The sequence below is a fragment of the Euleptes europaea genome, chromosome 9, assembly GCF_029931775.1.
Source record: "Euleptes europaea isolate rEulEur1 chromosome 9, rEulEur1.hap1, whole genome shotgun sequence".
Lineage (NCBI taxonomy): Eukaryota > Metazoa > Chordata > Lepidosauria > Squamata > Sphaerodactylidae > Euleptes > Euleptes europaea.
Window position 1 is genome coordinate 21,400,780 of NC_079320.1, and position 21,504 is coordinate 21,422,283.

General features: G+C 41.4%; 1 protein-coding gene across 3 annotated transcripts in view; it reads left to right on the plus strand.

Moving 5' to 3' along the window:
- RAP1GDS1 (Rap1 GTPase-GDP dissociation stimulator 1) overlaps window positions 1–21,504 on the plus strand; it is a 107,296-nt gene that overhangs the window by 31,532 nt on the left and 54,260 nt on the right. For all 3 annotated transcript variants that reach the window (XM_056855540.1, XM_056855539.1, XM_056855541.1), the window contains exon 2: window positions 9,636–9,743. In XM_056855540.1, coding sequence (XP_056711518.1) covers window positions 9,636–9,743 — 108 coding nt within the window. The remainder of the gene's footprint in view (window positions 1–9,635; window positions 9,744–21,504) is intronic.

The window sequence follows — 21,504 nt, forward strand, 5'->3', positions numbered from 1 at the left end:
AATTGTGACAGTTGTATTTTGCCCCCCACAGTGTTTTAAGATTTTTTTTTGCTTCTCCTTGTGTAAATACAACTAGTGAGTCTTCAGATGCATTCAGACATCACCAGACTAATTTAATTGAGATGTTGCAGTGACAAGAATTAATGCAGAATGATGTTGCTGTGTTTGTGCATTTCCTACCTCCCTTCACATGTGGATCTTGACTAGAAATGTAAAATTTCTGGAAATTTTGAAGCCATTGGGGGGGCGGGGGACTGGTTGTGGGAAACATTGAAATATATGCAATGCTTACTGTCCTATCTAATCTAAACGAATTTTACTGCTTTAACAACATAAAGTGCATAATTTATAACTTAGAGTATATAAAATTGCAATATTTGACATAGTTATGGAATGTAAAAGTTTTAAATGCCTTAGATTTGTACAAGCAAAATTGTAAACATACCCAATAACTTGAGAGGAAACTGCAAGATGATGCATCCTTTGCTGTCTCAATACATGCACCTTAATCTCACTGTCTGGTTAGAGAGATATAAGTTCTCAATGAAACTTTCAGTTTTTCTCTATGGTTTTGGTGCAGTTTCTGCCCTAGCTCCTTATGATTTTCTCCCCTCCCTCCTGCAAGGTAGGGCAATAAGCTACTTTTTTACCCAGTCTGTGGGTAAATGTGTCACTGTGGCTTAAGGGACAGGTGAAAAGGACAGCAGGTCAGAAGGACAACAGAAGGCATGCATCTGTTGAGAAGAAATGAAAGCCCTCATGAAGATTCGGTATCCTTTTAGGTGCAGAAATGCATCTTGGATGTAAGAGCCGCATATGTCTACAGCATGTCTACCTTGTATTTAAAAAACATTTTACTCATTCTAAAAGTGAAAATATTTCATAGGAGGTTTTTTATTTCAGTACTCCAAAATTTCCAATTTTCCCATCAGAAAAAGGAGGGGAAAGTCTAAAGAAAAACAACACAAAAATACCCATAGTTTTTTCCCCCCTGAATTTTTCCTTTTTTCACCGGCTCTTCACATCTCTAATCTTAACTCAAAAATTCCTGGTTTAATCAAACTAGTTTGCCATGTCATCTGAACCCAGGTAGCTGGACTAATTGGAGTTTGGTTACTTCCACAGCCTGGCATTCTAAACTTCACTTTAATTCCAGGTTAGAATTCCAGCTTTGGGGAAGTATTAGAGCTTGATCAAACCACGAAGTTTTGAATCAAGCTCTATGCACAAAGGGAGGGAGCTGGAAGGGACGCAAGCTATGGTCATGCACATCCCGTTCAAATCTGTCTCCTTACAGTTTGTCAGGATATCTGGCTGCAGCATTTATTTTCACACCATTTTCTCTTTCCTTGTGTCTACTTTTCCCCATTATATTTACACAGTCATGAGCACTACTTTTTCATCAGTTGGGTATAAATTCTATAGAAGAAGCAAACGGAGAATGCCAGTGATAAAAAGGGGCCTCATAAAAACATTCACAGCAAACACGCATGGAAAAGAAAAGAAGCAAAAAAGGCATCTTTTGTACATCTCTAGTTGTGATATAGTAAAGTGTGAGTCACTGATCAGGGCTGTTCGACGCATGGAATGTGAGAAGCATGAACCAAGATTAAGCCTGAACGTGTAAAACGCGTGGAGGTTTCAATCCTGATCAGGGCTTGTACTGATGGTGTCAAGGAACTTGTTATAACTTCTTTGTCCGGTTTGTGACTGTAATAAAAAAGAAGAAGCAGAAAACATTTAATTTTACCCAATAAGAATTCAGTTTCCCCCCCCCCTGATATCTATTAAATGTGTTGTGACTTTTTCATTTCCAAATTTTAGAACATAAATGTTAATATGTCACGTTGAGTAGAAGGAAGATCACAGTTCAGAAAATAACCAAAGCAACAGCAGTAGGTTTATATTAACTGTGATCCCTGCGGCTCCATCTGTGTATTTATGTGTACTAATTAATCTGTGTCACTTCGGCCCCCTCATTCATATCGTGGCTCAGTCAAGATGCTCTGAAGATAAAAAGAAACAAGGAAATCCTGTAACCTGACATGAGCCGTTGATGACAACATGTGAGGGGGGAAAATGCATAAACTTGAAAATACTCTCTCGCATTATTCTGTATTACCTATCTGTCACATTTGTTTTAAATTTCTACATACTTTCAAATGCTCAGGGTGGCAGACAAGGGGATCTGACATCAGAGCAACCCTGTGAAATAGATTAGACGGAAGAAGAAGAGTTGGTTTTTATATGCTGACTTTCTCTACCACTTAAGGGAGACTCAAACCAGCTGACCATCACCTTCCCTTCCCCTCCCCACAACAGTCACCCTGTGAGGTAGGTGGGGCTGAGAGAGCTCTCAGAGAGCTGTGACTTGCCCAAGGTCACCCAGCTGGCCTTATGCGTAGGGGTGGGGAAACCAACCTGGTTCACCAGATTCGCATCCGCCACTCATGTGGAGGAGTGGGGAATCAAACCCGGTTCTCCAGATTAGAGTCCACCTCTCCAAACCACTATTCTTAACAACTATCCCATGCTGGCTGTCACACTGAGAGAGTGTGACTAATCTAAAGTCAACCTGCAAGCTTCATGGCTGAGTTTGGCTTTGAATCCAGGTCTCTCTAGGCCAGTACTCTGGCTTATTCAAGAATGCATGCTGCCCCATGCCTTTCTCTATTTTCCTCAGGGAAATTGAATTATTTTTGCAGTTGAAAATGCCAGTATATTTCTGATGCTGTTCCAAATTTCGGCTTGTTGTTTTCTTACGCAAGAACTCATTACTACCAGCTTGGCACGTAAGCTAAGACTGATACAACTCTGCTGCTTTTGGGTTTCAGACAGGAAACTGGAACTTTTTTATCATGATACCCCAAGAACATAGAAACCTATCTGGAATCGAGGGGAGGACGGAATATGAAGACATGTGAAGTGCATAAAACTCCCCTATCTTTAGGAGTTCCTGAAAAATAAAGATCCTCTATATACTGTTCCTTTTGGAGTAGTAGATTTATCTTTCCAAGACTGTACTTTTTGAGAGTGACCTTTAAGGAGGTCCATATCTTTCCCCTATATGTGTCCATTGTTGGAGAGGGTAGTGAAGAGGTTCAGAAGCTCTCCCCTGTTTCCCACACTAGATTGCAGCCTCTGTGACTGCATTTGGTAAGAAAAGAAAGCATCAGTGGAAAAACTACATGTGGCCTGCACAAAATGTGTAATTTGGGCCTCAGATCTTAACAGAATCCATACTGTGTCCCTTTTCTTTCAGGTGGCAAAAATATGGTCAGAGAGAGATTAGAGTGTACTGAAACTGAAGCCAAGCAGCAAGCCATTAAGGCCAAATGGTCTAATTCCAGGCGTTAGCAAAATAAGAGCTCACCAAATCCATCCATGACATAAAATCAGCCTCTAGACAACAGTTTAGAAAATGTTGCCAGCTATTTTAAAACTTGGTATTGAATACACAGACATATCTCCAATTGTTTCGAATTTCTGCGGAATCAGCTAAATATGATTGAACAAAACGATGACTGGAAATAGAAATAGAAATCCAAATTACAAAAATAATGGGATGTGATTTGATATGCGCATTATTTCTGGAAGAAGAAATTGTGACTTGGTAGCCTATTCTAATGGAACTGAGAACGTGCCGGTAGGAATTTGGGATATTACTTGAATTTGTGCTCAGGCTTGGTATGACTCAAAGGACTTAAAGGTTGTAACTCTGCCTCGGATGGCGCTTTTAATGATGCAGTCTCATAAAATCAGCTGATAGACAATTTTGTAATAATAATAATAATATTTATTGGTACAATCAGACCAGCAAAAACTATACAACAACAAACCTCGCATGAACAATATAAAAAAGCGTGTTTTTTTTAAAAAGATACATATTTACATAAATTTTAAGAACACTTTACATAAAAGTGGATGGAGTAGAAAAAAGTGCAGTAAGTACCAATAACATCATTCTAGCAGAAGTCTACGAAGCATCATAGAGACAGCACAAAATTTGGCAATCTGAGTTGTAAACTGAGGGTTCTTGCCGCTTAACAATTTTGCGACCCTATCCGCTGAGTCCCGGCCTGGGAATCTTATCAACAATGGAGAAATCATTTCAGCACAAGCGTTTTCATGAAGAGGGCAGAATAGTAAAATGTGTTCCTTGGTGTCAACTTGCCCACTGCCACACAGACAAAATCTTTGAGCCCTGGGGGTTTTTTTTTAAAGCGACCCTCTAGTAAGGCTGAGGGCAATGCTGATCATCTGGCGAGTGTGAATGCTCTTCTATAGACAATTTTTGAGCAACTTTAAACTTCCTGTTAAGTAAAAATTTTCCCCATTTCTCTAAGGGAGATATTCTTCTTTCCTACCATATTGGTGCTACATTTGAAGTATTATATGAGGAATCCAAATAGACTGTCAAAACAAAGGCTTTTTTAAAAAAAAACTGATTGATCTGAGACCAGCTTGCAGACAGTATTATTTGTAAATCTATACCAGAGATGGAAAAACAAATCTCATGGTGAAACAAAGCAACATTTCCTAATAAAAGCAAATTTTTATGTGTATGCTGGAGACATTTTTGTCTTTCATACACTGCAGTCCTTAGGAGAGGTACTCCAGTCTAAACTCATTCATTTCAGTGGGTTTACCCTGGAATAACTCAACACAGGATTGCTCTATTAATGTGTGAAATTGGTTATATTTCTTACTGGGTTGCTTGGTGTTGATTTTGGTCGATAGTGTTAAACATGAGGTGGGGTGATTGCTTAAGATGTTGATGTACCAGAAGGATTTGTGCTGGACCGTGGCTCAAAAACAAACAAAAAAAATCATGAGATGTGAAGTTCCTGAGGAGGAGAAGCCAAGGGTCCACACCAAATGTTTGGCTATTACTAACAAGAGACAGCTTTGAGGTTCAGGGCAGGGTTTGCATGCAAATTGTGAGGTTAACAACCTGACAGAAATATTAGTGCAATGCACAATTGATTTGGGAAATCAATCAATCTCTGCCTGATCTGTCTAAACCAGATAAGTTGATCACAGCAGCAAAAAAGTGGGGGGGGGACACTTGTGGTGGGTAAGAGGCTGGCCATAATTGGTGGCGCAATTATCGACACTATCGACAATGCGCCTATGTTGTCACATGTGGCAATATGTCCTTTGGCAGTGCTGTTTTGTTGCCTAACTGGAGACATATACTATGGTTATCTTTGTAAATAAAGAGATTTTATACAAGCAGAACATTTTGAAAGTTAGTAGACTCCTATAGCTGATAGCTCTACCGCTAGTTCTGTGTCATCAAAAGAGCACCAGTTGCCGAACCCCAAGGCTATATCTCAGCGTTTAGCTGTCTCCAGAGTTAAATTTTCAGCTCTCTCTGTCTGACTCTGTGTCTTTCCAAATTTGGACCACTTCCTTATTTTGACACAAACACAATTTTGCAGGGAACTGATCTAGGAATCAACCCTTCTTGTTAATTCCCCATTTGAGAAAACTTAACCAGTCATTTGTTTCCATTGGGAAAATATCACCCCATCACCTCTATTTGAAGGCACTTGTGATAGTTGTCTATCACCTGTTACATAAAATCCCCAAGAAGAGGAAAAACTTGCCATCAATTCACAACCAACTCATGGTGACCCCATCCAGGCAAGGGACAAACGGAGATTGTTTACCATTGTCTTCCTCTGCACAGCAACTCCAGTCTTTCTGGTGGTCTCCTACTGAAGTACTGACCATAGCCTACTCTACTTAGCTTTCAAGCCCTAACATGCTCAGGCTAAACTGGGCTATTCAGGCTGCTAAAATGCCCCAAACAGCTAAGAACAGTTAGAAGAAGAAGAGTTGGTTTTTATACCCCGCTTTTCTCTACTGAAAGGAGTCTCAAAGCGGCTTACAACCACCTTCCCTCCCACCCCCCTACAACAGGCACCTTGTGAGTAGGTGAGGCAGAGACAGTTCTGAGAGAAATGTGACTAGCCCAAGATCACCCAGCAGGCTGCATGTGGAGGAATGAGGAAACAAACCTGGCTCTCCAGATTAGAGTCCGCTGCTCTTAACCACTACACCTCACTGGCTCTCTGTTAGTGTTTGGCAAACACTGTGAAGCAATATTCACATTGTGATATTTTATATTCTTGTTATGACTGTTTAATTAAAAATACTCTAGAATAAAAATATTATTATACTTTCAGTCTTAAAATTACAGGTTTGCTGCAGCAAATTAGAAACTTACAAATCCCCAAAGACCAGTCAAAAGCAAATACCCTGAATAGCTAGTATGTCTAGCTGCATTAAGAATTCCTTTATACTACAACGAAGAAGGACCTGCTTCGACCTCTCAAGGCTTGCTTCAAGCTTCAAAAGGATTTTGGAGAATACTCTGTTGAAACTGGCACTTCTAGGGGTTCAGGCCTTTGACCTTGCCATCTTGACATGTGGTTATCCTAGACAGAGAGATTCTAGCAAAGGCCAGAGATCTAGAGTTTTATTCAGATTGTGATATTTCGTTTTTCATTCCACTTAGCCAGGGAATCTCTATAAAGATAAGTGTAGTGAGGAAAAGGGAGCATGGAATAGGTAGAGACTATGTAGTACCACTCAAGAAAATGTATGCTTCTCGTTCTCGATTATATAGTTAATCTTGTCTTCTCACTACGGACCTCTCAAAATGCCAGTTCTAGGATCTGTGGGGCACAAAAAATGACCAGGCTCTATAAATACCAGCCTTATAATTGTTGCAATGCTGTGTCAGCAGCAAAAAGGGGGGATAAAAACCGTGGGCTTAGCAAAGCTACTTGGTGTTGGTTAAAGTCGGAATTTGCACATGATAGGCATGCAGCAAATTTGTTGGATGTCAGGATTTGTGCGGGGATCATTTTGTTACTTGCTGAAGTCCATGAAAAGTATTTGATCTTCTTTGTCTGAGAAAAGGAATCTTTGCTTTGCTGACCAAGCACTATGGTGCTCGATTCAGTAGGACGTTTTTCCAAATAAGGATGGTTAGGATTGCAGCTTGGAATCACTCATGTTTTTAAAAGTCTAGAGCATTGGTGCGCAAGGTTAATCATCATCTGGCAAAGGGAAAAAGACTTAAGCTGCAGCTGTTAGCACTTAGTACGCCTCTTGAATTAACAGAATATTTGAGATGCTAGTGCTGCTAGTTCCAGTCATGCTTATGGGAGCACAAATGTACAGCCATAGAAAATCTGTGAAAGGAAGTGCCTAGCCAGGGAGGGGGATTATTTGTTTCCTCATTGGGATAGCTTTCCATTTTCATTCCGGAAAGTTTCCTCATTCTCTCATGGATCACCAAAATGTGTATTGCTTGCTAGCTTTTATAGTCAAGACAGTTACTATACTATTAGGGTTGAGAATGCTTGTAAAGCTGTATGCCAAGTGCTTTTCTTTGTAAGTAAAAGATATTTACAGGGGTACAGTCCACTGAAAACTCCATTGGGATGATTGACTGCTCCCAATAGATTGTGCCAAGAGATCATTGCTATTGGTTATGGGAGCCAACTATGTGGAGAGGGGTTGACTAAAATTGCTGATTGGTTGCGTTGGATAAAATTGTTCGTGCAGTGATCCCATTCTCAGGCACAGAAGGAAAAGCACCTTGCTTTAATTTAGAAATAATTTAGGCATATTAAAGATGTTTGGCTAAGCTTCTTTCAGTGTCATGGCAACCATAATTATACCTTTATAGACCCATCAAAGTCAAAGAGGTTAGGATTGCACTGTGTGTATTCACATGACCAGGTACTAATTCTTTAATGTTGGAAAAAAGAGCCCTACAGTATCTGACAAAGGAAGCTTTGGCTGTCGAAGGCTTATACCCTAGAAATCTTGCTGGTCTTTAAGCTGGTACTGGTCTCGAATCTTGTCCTTCTACTACAGAGTAACACTGCTACCCACCTAAAACTGCTCTCAGGAAATTATCCTTTTGCATTTTATTATGATCAGTTAGTCTCTATATGTTTTGCTGTTCCAAGTGACTGTACCAAGTTCCAAGAAGTAGTCATCCCAGGCTGTCTCATGAAGTTTTCAGAGAATTCTGGGATTCCACTCTTGAGATGGCACAACATTTCACTGGGTATCTAAATATCTAACCAATCTTCTCCCGACATCAGTTGTTTGGATGGTTTGTGCAGTTGGGCCAGCCTCTGATAGAGCCTGCTTAGTGACATTCATCATTTTTGGCCTGCATTCCCTTAATACTTCCAGGGCTGTACCCATAAAGGTCACAGATCTCCCAGAATTACAACTGATCCCCAGATACAGAGATCATTTTCTCTGGAGGGAATGGCAACTCTGGAGGGCAGACTCCATTGCATTACATCCCTGCTGGGCTCTCTCCCCTCCCCAATCTCCACCCTCCCCAGGATTTCCCCCCAAGTGTCCAGGAATTTCCCAAGGTGGAGTTGGCAACCCTAAATGGGACTTGCTGTAAGGAGGAGAGCTTGCTCCATGGGGATGTGTCTGTCTTTCCTTCCCCTTTAAAAAAGGGGGTGTGGGGGATGTGTTCGCCAAAGTACAGAAGCAAAGAAACATTTATTCTGCCCAAAGGGGAAAAAAGAGAGATCAATGGCTTTTATGAGATTGGATGTAGGTTGGGGAAAACCTTGCTTATCCTCGCTACTTTGGTTTCATTTAAAGGACTTAAATGAGTGCTTCTAAAATACAATGGGAAGTGCTAGGGTTGCCAGGCAGTGCCTGACAGCCGGCAGGAGGATTGTGGGTGGAGGTACAGCATCGCAGACCTTTTTTTTTTTTTTTAATGCAGCCTCGTGTACTTCCCGAAAGTGACAAAGCGTAGCTCTAGGAATTGCTGGAAACTCTGGTAAAATCCTGGTAAAACCATAGACTTTCTGGCGATTTCTAGAGTTACCTCTGAGTGACAGCAGGCAACAGTATCTGGGGGCAGGGGATACCCTGCTCCTATGATGGCTTGGCAGCCCTAGGAGCTGCTATGCTAGAAAATCCCCCCCCCCAAAAAAACAAGCTATAAATAATGCCAGCTATTCATTGGATATTGTAGAAGAAAGGGAAATATCCCTGGTGTAATAGGTAGGGTTGCCAGCCTCCAGGTTGTGGCTGGAGATTTCCTGAGATTCCAGCTGATCTCCAGGCGACAGGCGATTTCACCTGGAGAAAATGACCTCTCTGGAAGATGGACTGGGTGGCATTATACTCCGTTGAAACCCCTGCCCTCCTCAGGCTCCACCCCCTAAAATCTCCAGGTATTTTCCAACCCATATCTGGCAACCCTATTTATGGGCCATATCTAATCAGGTACCCATGGCAGACTCACACACGCACACACTAATCTCACGGCATTGAAGGCAACAGCTGGTGGGGGAATAAACTGTGTTAGTCTTCAAGGTGCCAGTGGCCTCCTGTTTTCATTTAGCTGGTGGGGGGAAATCCCTCCAAACTCTGGTCAAAGAGCTTGCAGCCCAAGGACTGCCTTCATTTTCCACAGCCACAGACTAAATAATCAGTGCCCTTTGTCAGGGAACTTCTTGGCCTTGCTTTATCTATGTTGATTTACACATTAAGCACATAAGTTATGATACAAGTCAGACCTAGGCACTGATTTCTTTTTTGCTTTCTCCTTCATGTTATCCAAGCAGATAATCTAAGCGACGCCTTGAAGAAGCTGAAGATAACAGCTGTTGACAGCACAGCTGATAGCTTGGAAGGGTGCTTGGACTGTCTGCTTCAAGCCCTGGCTCAAAACAGTAAGTTTTTATTGTTCCCTCCAATTTCATACCATATGATTCAATCAATAAATGATTATGGAGGTAATAAGTGCATCAAATGGAATAAAACCGTAAGTGGAACGGCTGGGGAAGCTGTTTGCATTAAGCAGAAACAGCAGAGGGGGAGACAGACTTAAAAAAAATAAAGAGAAACCAAAATCCGGATATTAATAACAGCCTGATCATAGACAGGCCTGTAGATAATACCGCTGTTTTCCAAGACTCCATTCAGAAAGCTGAGAGTATTTTTTTCCCTTTCAGATCGGTGCTCATTATTAAGTTGAAATTCATAACTCTTAAATTCATAACATTTCAGAGTTTGAAAGATTTAAACCAAGATTTGAATTGTGCCTGGATGCTACCTGAGGGAGTTTCTGGGTATAATTGAAGATGATGGGTTTATTTTATTTATTAACACCATGCTTTTCTCGATGATGGGGACCCAAAGTGGCATACAACATTGTTCTCGCCTCTTCCAGTTTTATCCTCATAACAACAAGGAGCTGGGCTAGGCTGAGGGTGTGTGTGACTGGCCCAAGGTCACCCATCATGTTTCCATTGCAGAGTGGGGATTCAAACCTGGCCCCTCCCAGATCCTAGACCAACATTCTAACCTTTACATAACCTTGCTTTGCATCATGAGGGTTAAAGATTGGTGGTAACACGTTTCCCATTCTATCAAAGAGAGAGAGAAAGCAAATTAGGAAAATGACACTATACTTTCAGCTTGTGTTTGCTTGATTTCCCTAACTCAACTATATTCCGGAAGCAATTCATTAAAAGGGAACTGCCAGTTACCTTGCTTATGTTTATGGGTTTTTTCCCCTTCCAGACCTCATAACTCGGGAACCCCTGACCCAATCTTAACCAAACTTTGGGGTTCTTGCAAGGAGGGTCCCTCCAAGCTACCCTGCAAATTTGGGACCTCCAGCTCAAAAGATGCCCCCCAGGAGTTGTGGGAAAGATTTCCCTATTCTTCTCTGGTAGATTTTTGTTTAAAATACTTCCTTGTTTGCAGTTTCACACTGTAGTTGTCCCACGCCCACAGTGTGAACCACAAAAGAGGAAATGTTAACAAGAAAGTTCCCACGTTCAGATGAATGGGGGAAATTTCCCCACGGCTCCTGGGGGTGCTGTTTGTTTGTTTGTTTGTTTGCTCGAAGGCAGACTGCCTCGAGGAGGAAGAACTTTCTTTGTTTCAAATTGTTTCTAATTGAAACAAAGAAAGCAGGCGCCGCCGCGGCTGCATTCCACAAAGCCGAACTTGACGAATTCAAAGCAGAGACTCCCCGAAGCTGGCAAGTTCGGATTCGAGAATCTCTGCAGTTTTTGCTTTCGGTTCGTGACGAACTGGGAAGCCTCGATTCAAGCTTGCTTCAGGGGATTTCCAGTTTGGCACGAAACGAATCGACAGGCCTAAACTGGTATCTTTGTGTGGAAAATAAACCAATCTGAGTATTGTCTTCTAAATATATGCTTGTTTTTGTTTGTTTTTTAAAAATGACCCTTTTCTAGTTCCTTCACACATCCCCCTCCCATTTGCACCAAAAAGCATCTGATACTTATCAGTAACAGGTTGCACCCTGCCATTTCACTCAGGTAGCAGCAGCGTTTTCCTGTGTCACAAAAAGCTTTCTACCATCATAAGAGGCTCTAGAAAGGTGCTGCTTTTTGTAGAGAGCCTCTGCTATCAGAGGAAAAAGCTTACTGGATTGTCTAAACATTAGCTTAACATTGTTAATTTCTTTTCTAAGCCCAGACAGCAAAGCAGGGTCTAGTTTAATATGCGTTCGCCTGTCCCTGCTCTGCTTGGTCTCCCTAATGGCTCATTACCGCCTGGTTTTTTGTTCCGCTATCTATACCAAACAAAAGGTCCGTAATGAGATTGCTTCACACATATCTTAGCCTCCAGGAATTGTCTGGGGAACAGCAGATGGGTGTTCTTTCTAATGGCAGAAGTGACAGGAGTGTGGCTGAGTGCTTTCTGCCTCAGGGCCGTGACAGCTGTGGGCAGGATTCTGTCTCTTGCGCTCAAAGGCTCATACCCAGTCACAAATTAGCTGGGATACGGATGTGCACGTGATGGAACAATACCATGGCCTTTTGTTTCCACGTGCGTGCCTCCCGTTAGAACCCCAATCCCGTGAGGACCCAGGCGGAAGGCTCAGGAATTCAACTGTAAATCAACTTCCCTGCATGGCCAACTATAGGTTCGGGGTTATTTGCATCTAAAACGGCCTTTTCTGGTTTTTCACATGTCAGGAGCCCAATACTTGCCAGTTAAAACTGATAGCAAGAGAGGTCATGAGCTATCATTCCCCACCCCCTGGTGACTTTAACCGTATTAGTCCCCCCCCCCCCAGTTCTGCCCTCTCAGCCGCCCTGCTTGTATTGGAATTCTTTTGATATGAAACTGAATTCCTTTGAATGACAAAAACAGCAGTGAGCTGAACAATTTGAAGTATGAGCTAGTATTTGTTATGAATTAGAGAAAACAAGCAGGCTCTGAAGATTTATATAGAATAATATAGAATAATTTTTGCCAAGAGAATCCAGGATTCACCTAATGGGATATGTTGACTGCAACTCTGTCTTTCCATGACAGTGTTATATTGTTGTTTCTGTCAATAGAAATGCAGTGTGAAGCTATAAACGAGATATATCTTTATTTACCAAAGCCAAATCACTTTATTGGTGCACAGTTCCATTTGAAATTTAACTTTATGAAATATGTGTTTGTAACTGTATAAATGCAACATAGCATACTTTGCCTAGACACATACCATCTTCCAATTTGTGCAATATGACTAAATTGCGTTTTGTTGCTGAATATAGTTCTTATTTACTCTGGTTTCTAACCTCGTTGGTATTTTGACCGTTTCAGTTGTCTTTGATACAGTCTATACTGACACAGCTTGCTCTTGACAAATCACAATCCATCCTACGTGAAAGTTAGGGGACCTCTCAGCTGTCAAGGCCATTATACCCCAGAATTAAAAATTTTCCTAGAAGACTATGGAATAAAAATACATGTTGGGAGAGAGTGAAGGGCCAAGAGCAGTATTATGTGGGACTGGCCAACCAGAAGACTCATTCTTCCTAATGGGAGGGGGATGCAAAAGATAGTACTTTATAGGATTGTTGCTTTTCTTATTTTGCCATATATATGTTATAAGCTGTGGATTTCTGTCACTTAAGGGATCAGCAGTAGATAAGTGTGGCTTTGACAGGTTGATGTGAATACGCTTCACTGCCTGTTTTGTGCCTCCTGGCCTTTGGATGTTTTCATTCCGTTTGGAATCATTTTAAAAAAAGTCTATAGTTGCAATTCTGTGCATGATTAGACTTCTAAAATTACATCTATTTTATGGTTACATTTCTGGGCGGTGTAGTCAATTGACAGCTAGATTTTAGACCAGGTCTTAATCCCTTCTCAGCCATGAAGCTCATTAGCAGTGTAGTCTTAAACAGAGAGTCTGCCTTTCTAAGCCCCTTGAGTTCAGTGAACTCAGAAAGGTGTAACTCTGCTTTGAATTGTGGTGTGCATTACCTCTGGCCCTTTTTATAGTTTAGTTCAGACATCACTCCAAACTAAAGCATTTTGTGTTAACCCTACTTTAAAAACCAATGCATAGCTTGAGCTTGTAAAAGTGAAGGTGAGCCTTGGTTTAATGGTGCTTATTTGCTTTCCATTTACTCAACACTCTCATTTCTGTGGAAGTCTCCAGTGATGGAGATATAATTCTTAAATTTTGACATCGGGAAAAGTTTCTGGTTGGTTAGCTGTTCACAAATTACAGTTTATCAAATTGAAGTGTCATGCTAAACTGTGTCTAAGTTTCCTTGGTTTGGACATGTATATCTGAACTGAACCACTATCACACAACCTAACCTAACTCACAAGATCTCTGTAACTCTCAATTTCTTGCTTATTGAAACTATTTTATTATATTGTGCAATTATTACCATGATTGATCCTTAAATACAGAACCAGGTGGTAAGTTATGATGCAGCTCCCCACACCTGTACCATGGGTGTAGAGACATCACACAAACTTCGTGTCCTGTAGTTTCTCACCCAGACTGCACAGGGGAAGAATAAAACAGAGTAAGGATCTGGGGCACAGAATTGGCAAATCAAGGGGAGTATGCTGATGCAATCCTGGTAGAACATGAAATGTACCATCTGGAGACAGGTACTTCATAAAGTGAGAACCAATCTTCTAAAGAGTTCGAAGAAATAAACAGAAGGATCCGGGGTAGAGAATCAGCAAATCAAGGGAAATCAGTTGATGCACTCCTGGGAGAACATGAAATATACCATCTGGAAACAGGATACTTTGCAAGAAAACTAATTTTGTAAAGAGCTCAAAGAAGCAAACTGAAGATTCAGTCCAGTAGGCAGAAATCATTCCAGAGATTTCAGTTGAGCAATGTTTTCCTGGATTTACTGACCTGAGCTTTATTGTGCCTGCTTGAATCAAGAACTAGGATGGCATCTTTAAAATGAGAGTAAGAAAGTTAATAATGACTGTCTGGGAATGTAGACTTTCTCCTATGATATAAGACCTCTGGGACAAAATCAGTATAGTAACCAGGATGAGTATATCTCTCCCGAAGCACTGTATACTTTGAAGTATAATACCCATAGTTGCAACATTTTGTGTTGGGGGAGGTTATTTGGACATATCCTAAAAGGATGTTCAGTAGCCAAAGCCTAAGTAAAGGTTGTCTAATACACAGAGAGCAAGCGTGGTGTAATGGTTAAAGTGTCGGACCAGGATCTGGGAAACCCAGGTTCAAATCCCAACTCTGTCATGGAAACTTGCTGGGTGACCTTGGGCCTGTCTCAGACTCTCAGCCTCAACCCTGGCAAGTATTTGGATGGGAGACCTCCAAGGAATACCAGGGGCTTGACGCAGAGGCAGGCAATGGCAAACCACCTCCAAACGTCTCTTGCCTTGAAAACCGTACGGGGTCAGCTGTGACTTGACAGGAAAAAAAATACACATACATAACAATGTATATTGTTAAATTATTTTAATAAACAAATGTTTAAGAAATTACAAAGTAAGTACCAAGCAGTTTAGGATTGCCAACCTCCAGGTGGTGAAGGAAAATAACAAGCACTGATGGCTACCTCCAGGTAGTGGCTACAAAAAGTCAGTACACGGCCGCCTATCAAAATACTCTTTCATTAATTATAACATACAAAATTCACATACAAGTGAAAAGGTGTCAACCCGTATATACAATGGTAAGTGTGCACAAACAAACAATAAACAAATAAACAATGGAACATTACAAATATATACACAAAACCCCAACTGGGGAGAAAAATTTCTTGTAAACTAGGCTAACACGCCTCAACAGAGTTCATAACGCAAGTGGAACAAACTGTAAATCCAAAGTTCAAATCAATGTAAGAACTAGAAGCAAGGCTATAGGTGGATGCTCGAACATTGCACGAAGTGCCCCGACGATGCACAGGAACGCCTTTCGGATGGGTAGCGTTTTCGCCAATAAAATTGGCTTCTTCAGCCAACACTCTTTCTATTTTTCTTTCTTTTTTGGACCTGTAGACTCAATGGGCTGTAGAAAGCGCTCCACTAGATGTCTTGCAGTTCCCTTTTAATGGATTTCTTCAGAATATAGTTGAGTTAGGGAAAACTTGGCGAAGAGGGACCTAGCAACCCTAAAGTAGTTGTCAACCATACTAGTCCTGACTAGCTACATGAACACACGAAACTGACTTATACAGAATCAGACCCTTGATCTAGCAAGATCAGTAAGTATTGTCTGTTCTGACTGGTGGCAGCTCTCCTTGGGCTTAGGGTGAGGTCTTTCACATCATGGAAGAGGCCAGGGACTGAGTTCCAGGAAATGGGAAAGGGCATACTTTTTACTGAGCACAATTTTACTTCCCTTTCTAGTAAAAAAGAATTTGCTTGGTGGTGGTTGTTTTTTATGAAAAACTGCAAATCCAGGGGAAAGGTTTTGGTCATCTTTGAGGAGGCCAGTTTCTTGCCACTAGGACTTCCCCACTCTATGGCTACTGCCCTCTATTTAGAAGGGAAATAATATGGTTTAACAAAACTAGTTAAACATGTAGGGAGATGCTAGGTATATGATTTTTCTTTTCCCCTATATCCCTAAAATGTGTGGTGTATCAATCCGAATCGTTAACAGCTAGCAATACATAGTCAAGCATACATGAATCAAGGAAGTGTCTAAACTGCCTTTAAAATGTAAGGAAGCAATTGTCAGTTTAGAACCCTTTGGAGGGAGGCAGAGAAACCAGAGAAAGGCAGGAGCATTTTGTGTGTGTGCCAACCTAAGACCTTCCAAGGTGCTTAAGTTATCTCCGATTCACCCTGCGGTCTTCTGTTTGCAAGACAGATTGCAGGACAGTTTTGAAAGACTGAGCATTCTTCACGTTTAAGAATGCTGGCCTACAGTGCTATTTTGTGTCTCTCTTAAAATGAAGACAGAAAGAAGAAGAGTACCGGTGCGTAATATTGGTGAAGGATGTGTCCATCTTTTTGTTCTTGGCAGACATTTAGGAGTACTGTCTTTTTTTTTCTTCCAAATTTAGATAGGTAAGCTCTTTAGTTGCTACTGTGAATGTAACAGCAGTATTGTATAAAATACATTAGGGAGATAGGCATGTATGGCTAAGTATTTGCATTTCTCCTAGGCGGTTTGGAGAAATGAAGTTTATGATCAGGATACAAAAATTCAAGTGGCATCTAAAAAACTTTGGTCTGGTCATAGATGCCTAGCAGTGCCATCCTAAGCAGAGTTACATAAGTGGGCTGTGACTTGACAGCACTTTATACACTCACACACACACACACACATAATGGTATATATGTTGTTTTGTATTCATATTTTTGCATTCATAATTTTTCATATTTGAATGCATTCATATTTTTGAAAACTGGTCACAGAAATGTTCAACTTATGAAGTAGCTAAGTATTACCTCAATAAAAAAGCAAAAGTATTTGCATTGTAGTTCAGTAGTGATTAATTGAATGATTTGAAAAGACCAGGAGTCCAGTAGCACCTTAAAGACTACCAAAATTTCTGGCGGGGTATGAGCTTTTGTGAGTCACAGCTCACTTCTTCAGAGTTGAATGATTTGAAGTTGGTGAATAATTTAAGTTCTCTGGTTCCATGCACAGTTGAACACCTATTCTTCTATGGTATGTGATGACGAAAGTCATTTGTAACATTGCAGAAGGTCAAGAGAGAACGTGATACTTCCACGTTCCTGCCATAGGAGCACAAGGGAAGTTGCATAACCAATAGTGACACAAGGATGTGCAGAAATAGAACCTACATTTAAAGGATTGCTCTCTAACCATTGATTTCTAAACCTTTGGCCAAAGAATCAAATCCATAGCTAAACTTTTGACTACAAGATGTTTGATACTGTTCCAATCAGCCAATTTCTTTGGAATACCACCACCACCACGTGGTTTGCCTGCTTATACTTATTATTTGACAACTCCTCGTCCTTCTAGAGCCTTCTGTTTAGCTAGACTGAATGCTAACCCCTCTATGGTTATGCAGGACAGAATTTTGAATATACATATCCAGACAGGACCTGTCCTTGCTCTTCTGGCTCTATCGACTCATTAGCTCATGTCCTCTTGGAATGCCGCATTTACGAGGAACTTCGATCACGTTATATCTTTTCCCTTTTAACATATTAATCTAATGCCTCTGTGTCTGACATAATGCCTTTTTTACTAAGTGACAGGGATCCCAAGGCTACATTGTCAGTGGCAAGATTTGTTTCAGTCCTTATATCCCTCAAACATTAGATATATGCCGCTCAAGATCAGTGGATCAAAGAGCTTCTAAGGGATAAAGGAAAGGAAAGGATAGTGTTCCAACGGACTTTGCAACACCTTTGGTATACTCAAAAATATGCAAGCAGTTAGGGTTTAACAGTAAAATGGCCTGTTCTTGTAGAGCCGTGGGAACCACTTCCACACTGCATAATCCCATTCTGCTCTAGGGTGGAGCTTGCAATATGTCTCTTCTACATTAAACAGGGTCCGAATTGCCTTATGCTTGCATGGGAAGCCATCTCATCATCAGCCTTTCCCGTATTGTTCTGTCCTGGCCCCATTCCTGGAAGTGGGGTCACATCACACTGAAAAGTCACATGGCCCCTGTGTTTTTGTGGGTAAATCTAGACTGGCCCTAGAACGTTTGCTGGATCAGAATAAAAAACGTCTGTGCAGCTGCTGTCATAAACTCTCGGTCTTTGTGCAGCATTTAGTAGCGATTCTTATGTAAGGATGAGTCACAGTGAATTGAAGGAGTGATTACAACTCTTCAGAACCCGATATTATTATTATTTTCCAGTCTGTTGTTTTCTAGAAAGCCTTTTTGGAGGGAGAGTCAGCTCAGCTTGAGCGCCAGCTTCTCAGTAGGGGTGGGAGAAAATTGTGAAATGAGCCTGGGTTTGCTAATGGAAAAATCTGATATCGCTGCTAGTTAGGTCGACAAAAGCAAAGTATAGTAAAAAATATATTAGTATTACTTTGAAGCAATGAAGTCCTTTTGTTTAACCTCTTTTTATGTAATGATATACTTGTATTCCTTGCAAAGCATGCATTTTAGCCTTTATCTGCAGACTGCGATCTACAGAATGATACTTAGTCTGTCATGATTTTATATCCCATTTACATGGTCGTCATCCACTCAAGAGGGGGGAAGCGTTCACTTTCAGCTGCTTCTTTTCATTTCACATTTATCTAGTTTATGTTGAGGGTGCTGCTGTTGGTTCCAGAATTTGCAGCCCCTTCTGTATTGTGAGAATGTATTGTGAAATGGCAGTGTTCAGCTGAAATATATTTTGTAAGGAGTTTTAACGCAGAAAACCGGAGACATTACATAAAGCCTTTGCCGGAGAAAAGCTTCCAGGATAACCTATATTCTTTCCTGTTTCCCTCCTGCCCCTATACAATATAGCTTTAAAGAGTCTGTGTTGTCTTTTTTTGCAATATTGATTGATCTATAAAATGGTGTTTTCATCCAGCACTTGAGCTTCATTTATTGCATCCCAAGACTCAAAGCTACTGTGGTAGAAATGGTGACTGGAGCTGGAAACTGCAGTAACAATATGCCTGGCTCTTACCAGGCAAATTATATTTCTGTATGGAGTCCTATATCTCTGTTTTCCTGATGTGCTTTATGTATTTTACTTCAGCATAACTAAACCAGGGATTTACGAGGTGGGGTAGATCACCAGATCATTATGCCACATACTTCTGTACTGTTTATGTATGACCATTTTGCACATTTGACCACCACCACTGATGCTGCTAAAAGAACCAGTTTAATTGCATGTGGTTTACTATAACTTATATTTACATTTTTCTTCTTTGATCTGTGCATGTGGGAGGGACATTGAGAAAACAATATAATTTTCTTCAGCTTTTCTTATAGATTTAGAACACGCTTGCCATTACAGTGCATATCTTCCCATCACCAAAGAATAAGTTCTATATGCGACTGGCTTAATAGTGAGGGGGGAAAGAGCATGTGCATGAGTCATCCAGATTTGGAGTGCATACCCTTCTCTTAAGGGTTGCATGTGCACTCGCATTTCACAGTGGATTTGGCATGGTATGTACAACTACAAATGCCCAGTAGAGCCTTCTACGTGAGCTTCTTTTGGGTCCCCATTGGGGGGAAAGTGGGGTATAAATATCTACATTAACAAATTGGTTGGCTGACTTGTGTTGCAGCTTGCTTTCTAGGGAGTGCAGAGTAGTGGGTATGGGATTCTCAGTCTTCTGTCCAGGTGCTAACTATGCCTAAACCAGCTTAGCTTCAGAAACTGAAGAACATGAATCTTCAGACCATTCTCTGTGCTCTACAAGATAGCATTTAAAGCACTTTGCAAATGTAAAAAGTGCTATATAAATAGAAGGATTATCCCTTAAGTAGTGGGGAGGTGGTTAAAGGACATTAGAAAATGATGTTAATATTTTGCCCTCTTAAATCTTGATTCACTCTGGTGTATTGATTGAACTTGTAGTGTCCTGGGCTCAGATCTCTACTAAGCCACAAAGCTTACTAAGTAGCCTTGAACTGGTCATACTCTCTGATATGATAACCATCATATGATAACCGTATTCAAGTACTTAAAGGGCTGTCATATAGAGGATGGTGCCGAGTTGTTTTCTTTTGCCCCAGAAGGCCAGACCAGAACCTACAGGTTGAAATTAAAAGAGTTTCCGTCTAGACTTAAGAAGAATTTTCTAACAGAGCGGTTCCTCAGTGGAACAGGCTTCCTCGGGAGGTGGTAAACTCTTCTTCCCTGGAAGGTTTTAAGCAGAGGTTAGATGGCCATCTGTCAGCAATGCTGATTCTATTGCCTTAAGCAGATGATGAGAGGGAGGGCATCTTGGCCCTCTTCTGGGCATGGGGTAGGGGTCACTGGGTGTGTGTTGGGGGAGGTAGTTGTGAATTTCCTGAATTGTGCAGGGGGTTGGACTAGATGACCCTGGTGGTCCCTTCCAACTCTATGATTCTCTCAGCCTAACCTACTTCGTGGAGTTGTAAGAAGAACCGTGCATGCCACCCTATGTTCCTTGGAGGATCAAAATGTGATAAACCAAAAACGATCTTAATTAAATTTCTAAATTGACTGAAGTGGGTGTTTTCTGCTTTCCCCCTGTCTTACCAGTAGTACATAGCTGCAACCAATATATGACCACACTGTTGTAAATATATTGCCTAGATCAGGATCTCTCTGGCGGTGGAGCGTTTCAAGGAACTGCCTTGTACACACAGGGCTTTCTGTGCTTCCTTCATAAGCCTGTCAAGTTTCAGATTAGCCCTTGCATGCATAAAGCACCAAGGGCAATTTATTAATAACAAGGCACTCGCCTCCTCAAGAGTTCATAAGAAAGAGGAACATACAAAGAAATCTAGTTCTGGGATTTTGAACAGCAGGTTCCCAAGAGCCGGCATTTTGAGTTCATAACGTTGTTACATAAATGCAGGCAGATGGGGTCAATTCAGCAGGCGATGTTGTTCAGCGGGTCAGATTGTGTTATGCTGATGGAGCCCTCTGGACTCGAGTTCTGAGTCATATCTGCAGTGGGGGCTGAAAGGCAGAAATGCCAATCCCTGGGCCAGATCTCTCTCCTCAACTATATGAGAACTGAAAGGGAGAAGCGCGGGTGTCGATTTTGCCCTTTTCTCCCTCCTGCAGTTTTAGGCAGACCCTCAAGCACTAGAGATCTTGCAGGCTGTCTTCGCTAAGATAAGATGAGGCAAGAATTCAACAACTGCACTCCGTGTGAACAATGATGCAAACAAATAGCATTGTGACTTGGGGCCAGTCACTGTTTTAGCCTAAGCTACCTCACATGGTTGTGAGGGTAAAATGGAGGAGGGGAGAACGGGGTATACCACCCTCAGTTCGCTGGCTCACCCCCAGCATCTGGAGCCACATCTGAGAGAAAAGCAACTAACGGGAGCCACAAGAGCCACCATCTCAGACTCACCACAGCTGAGGAACTCTCTTCTCCCATTCTGTGGTCTGGGGGGAGTCCACCCTGTCTTGTGGCAGGACGGCTGAAGGCCAACAGGCAGGGCTGGAGATGGAGGGACCTCACACACAAGGTCTCTGGGCACTCTAATCTATAGGGAGGAAAGCACTAGACAAGATCTTGCAGAAGTGGAACTGTGCAAAGTCAGTTTACGTTTC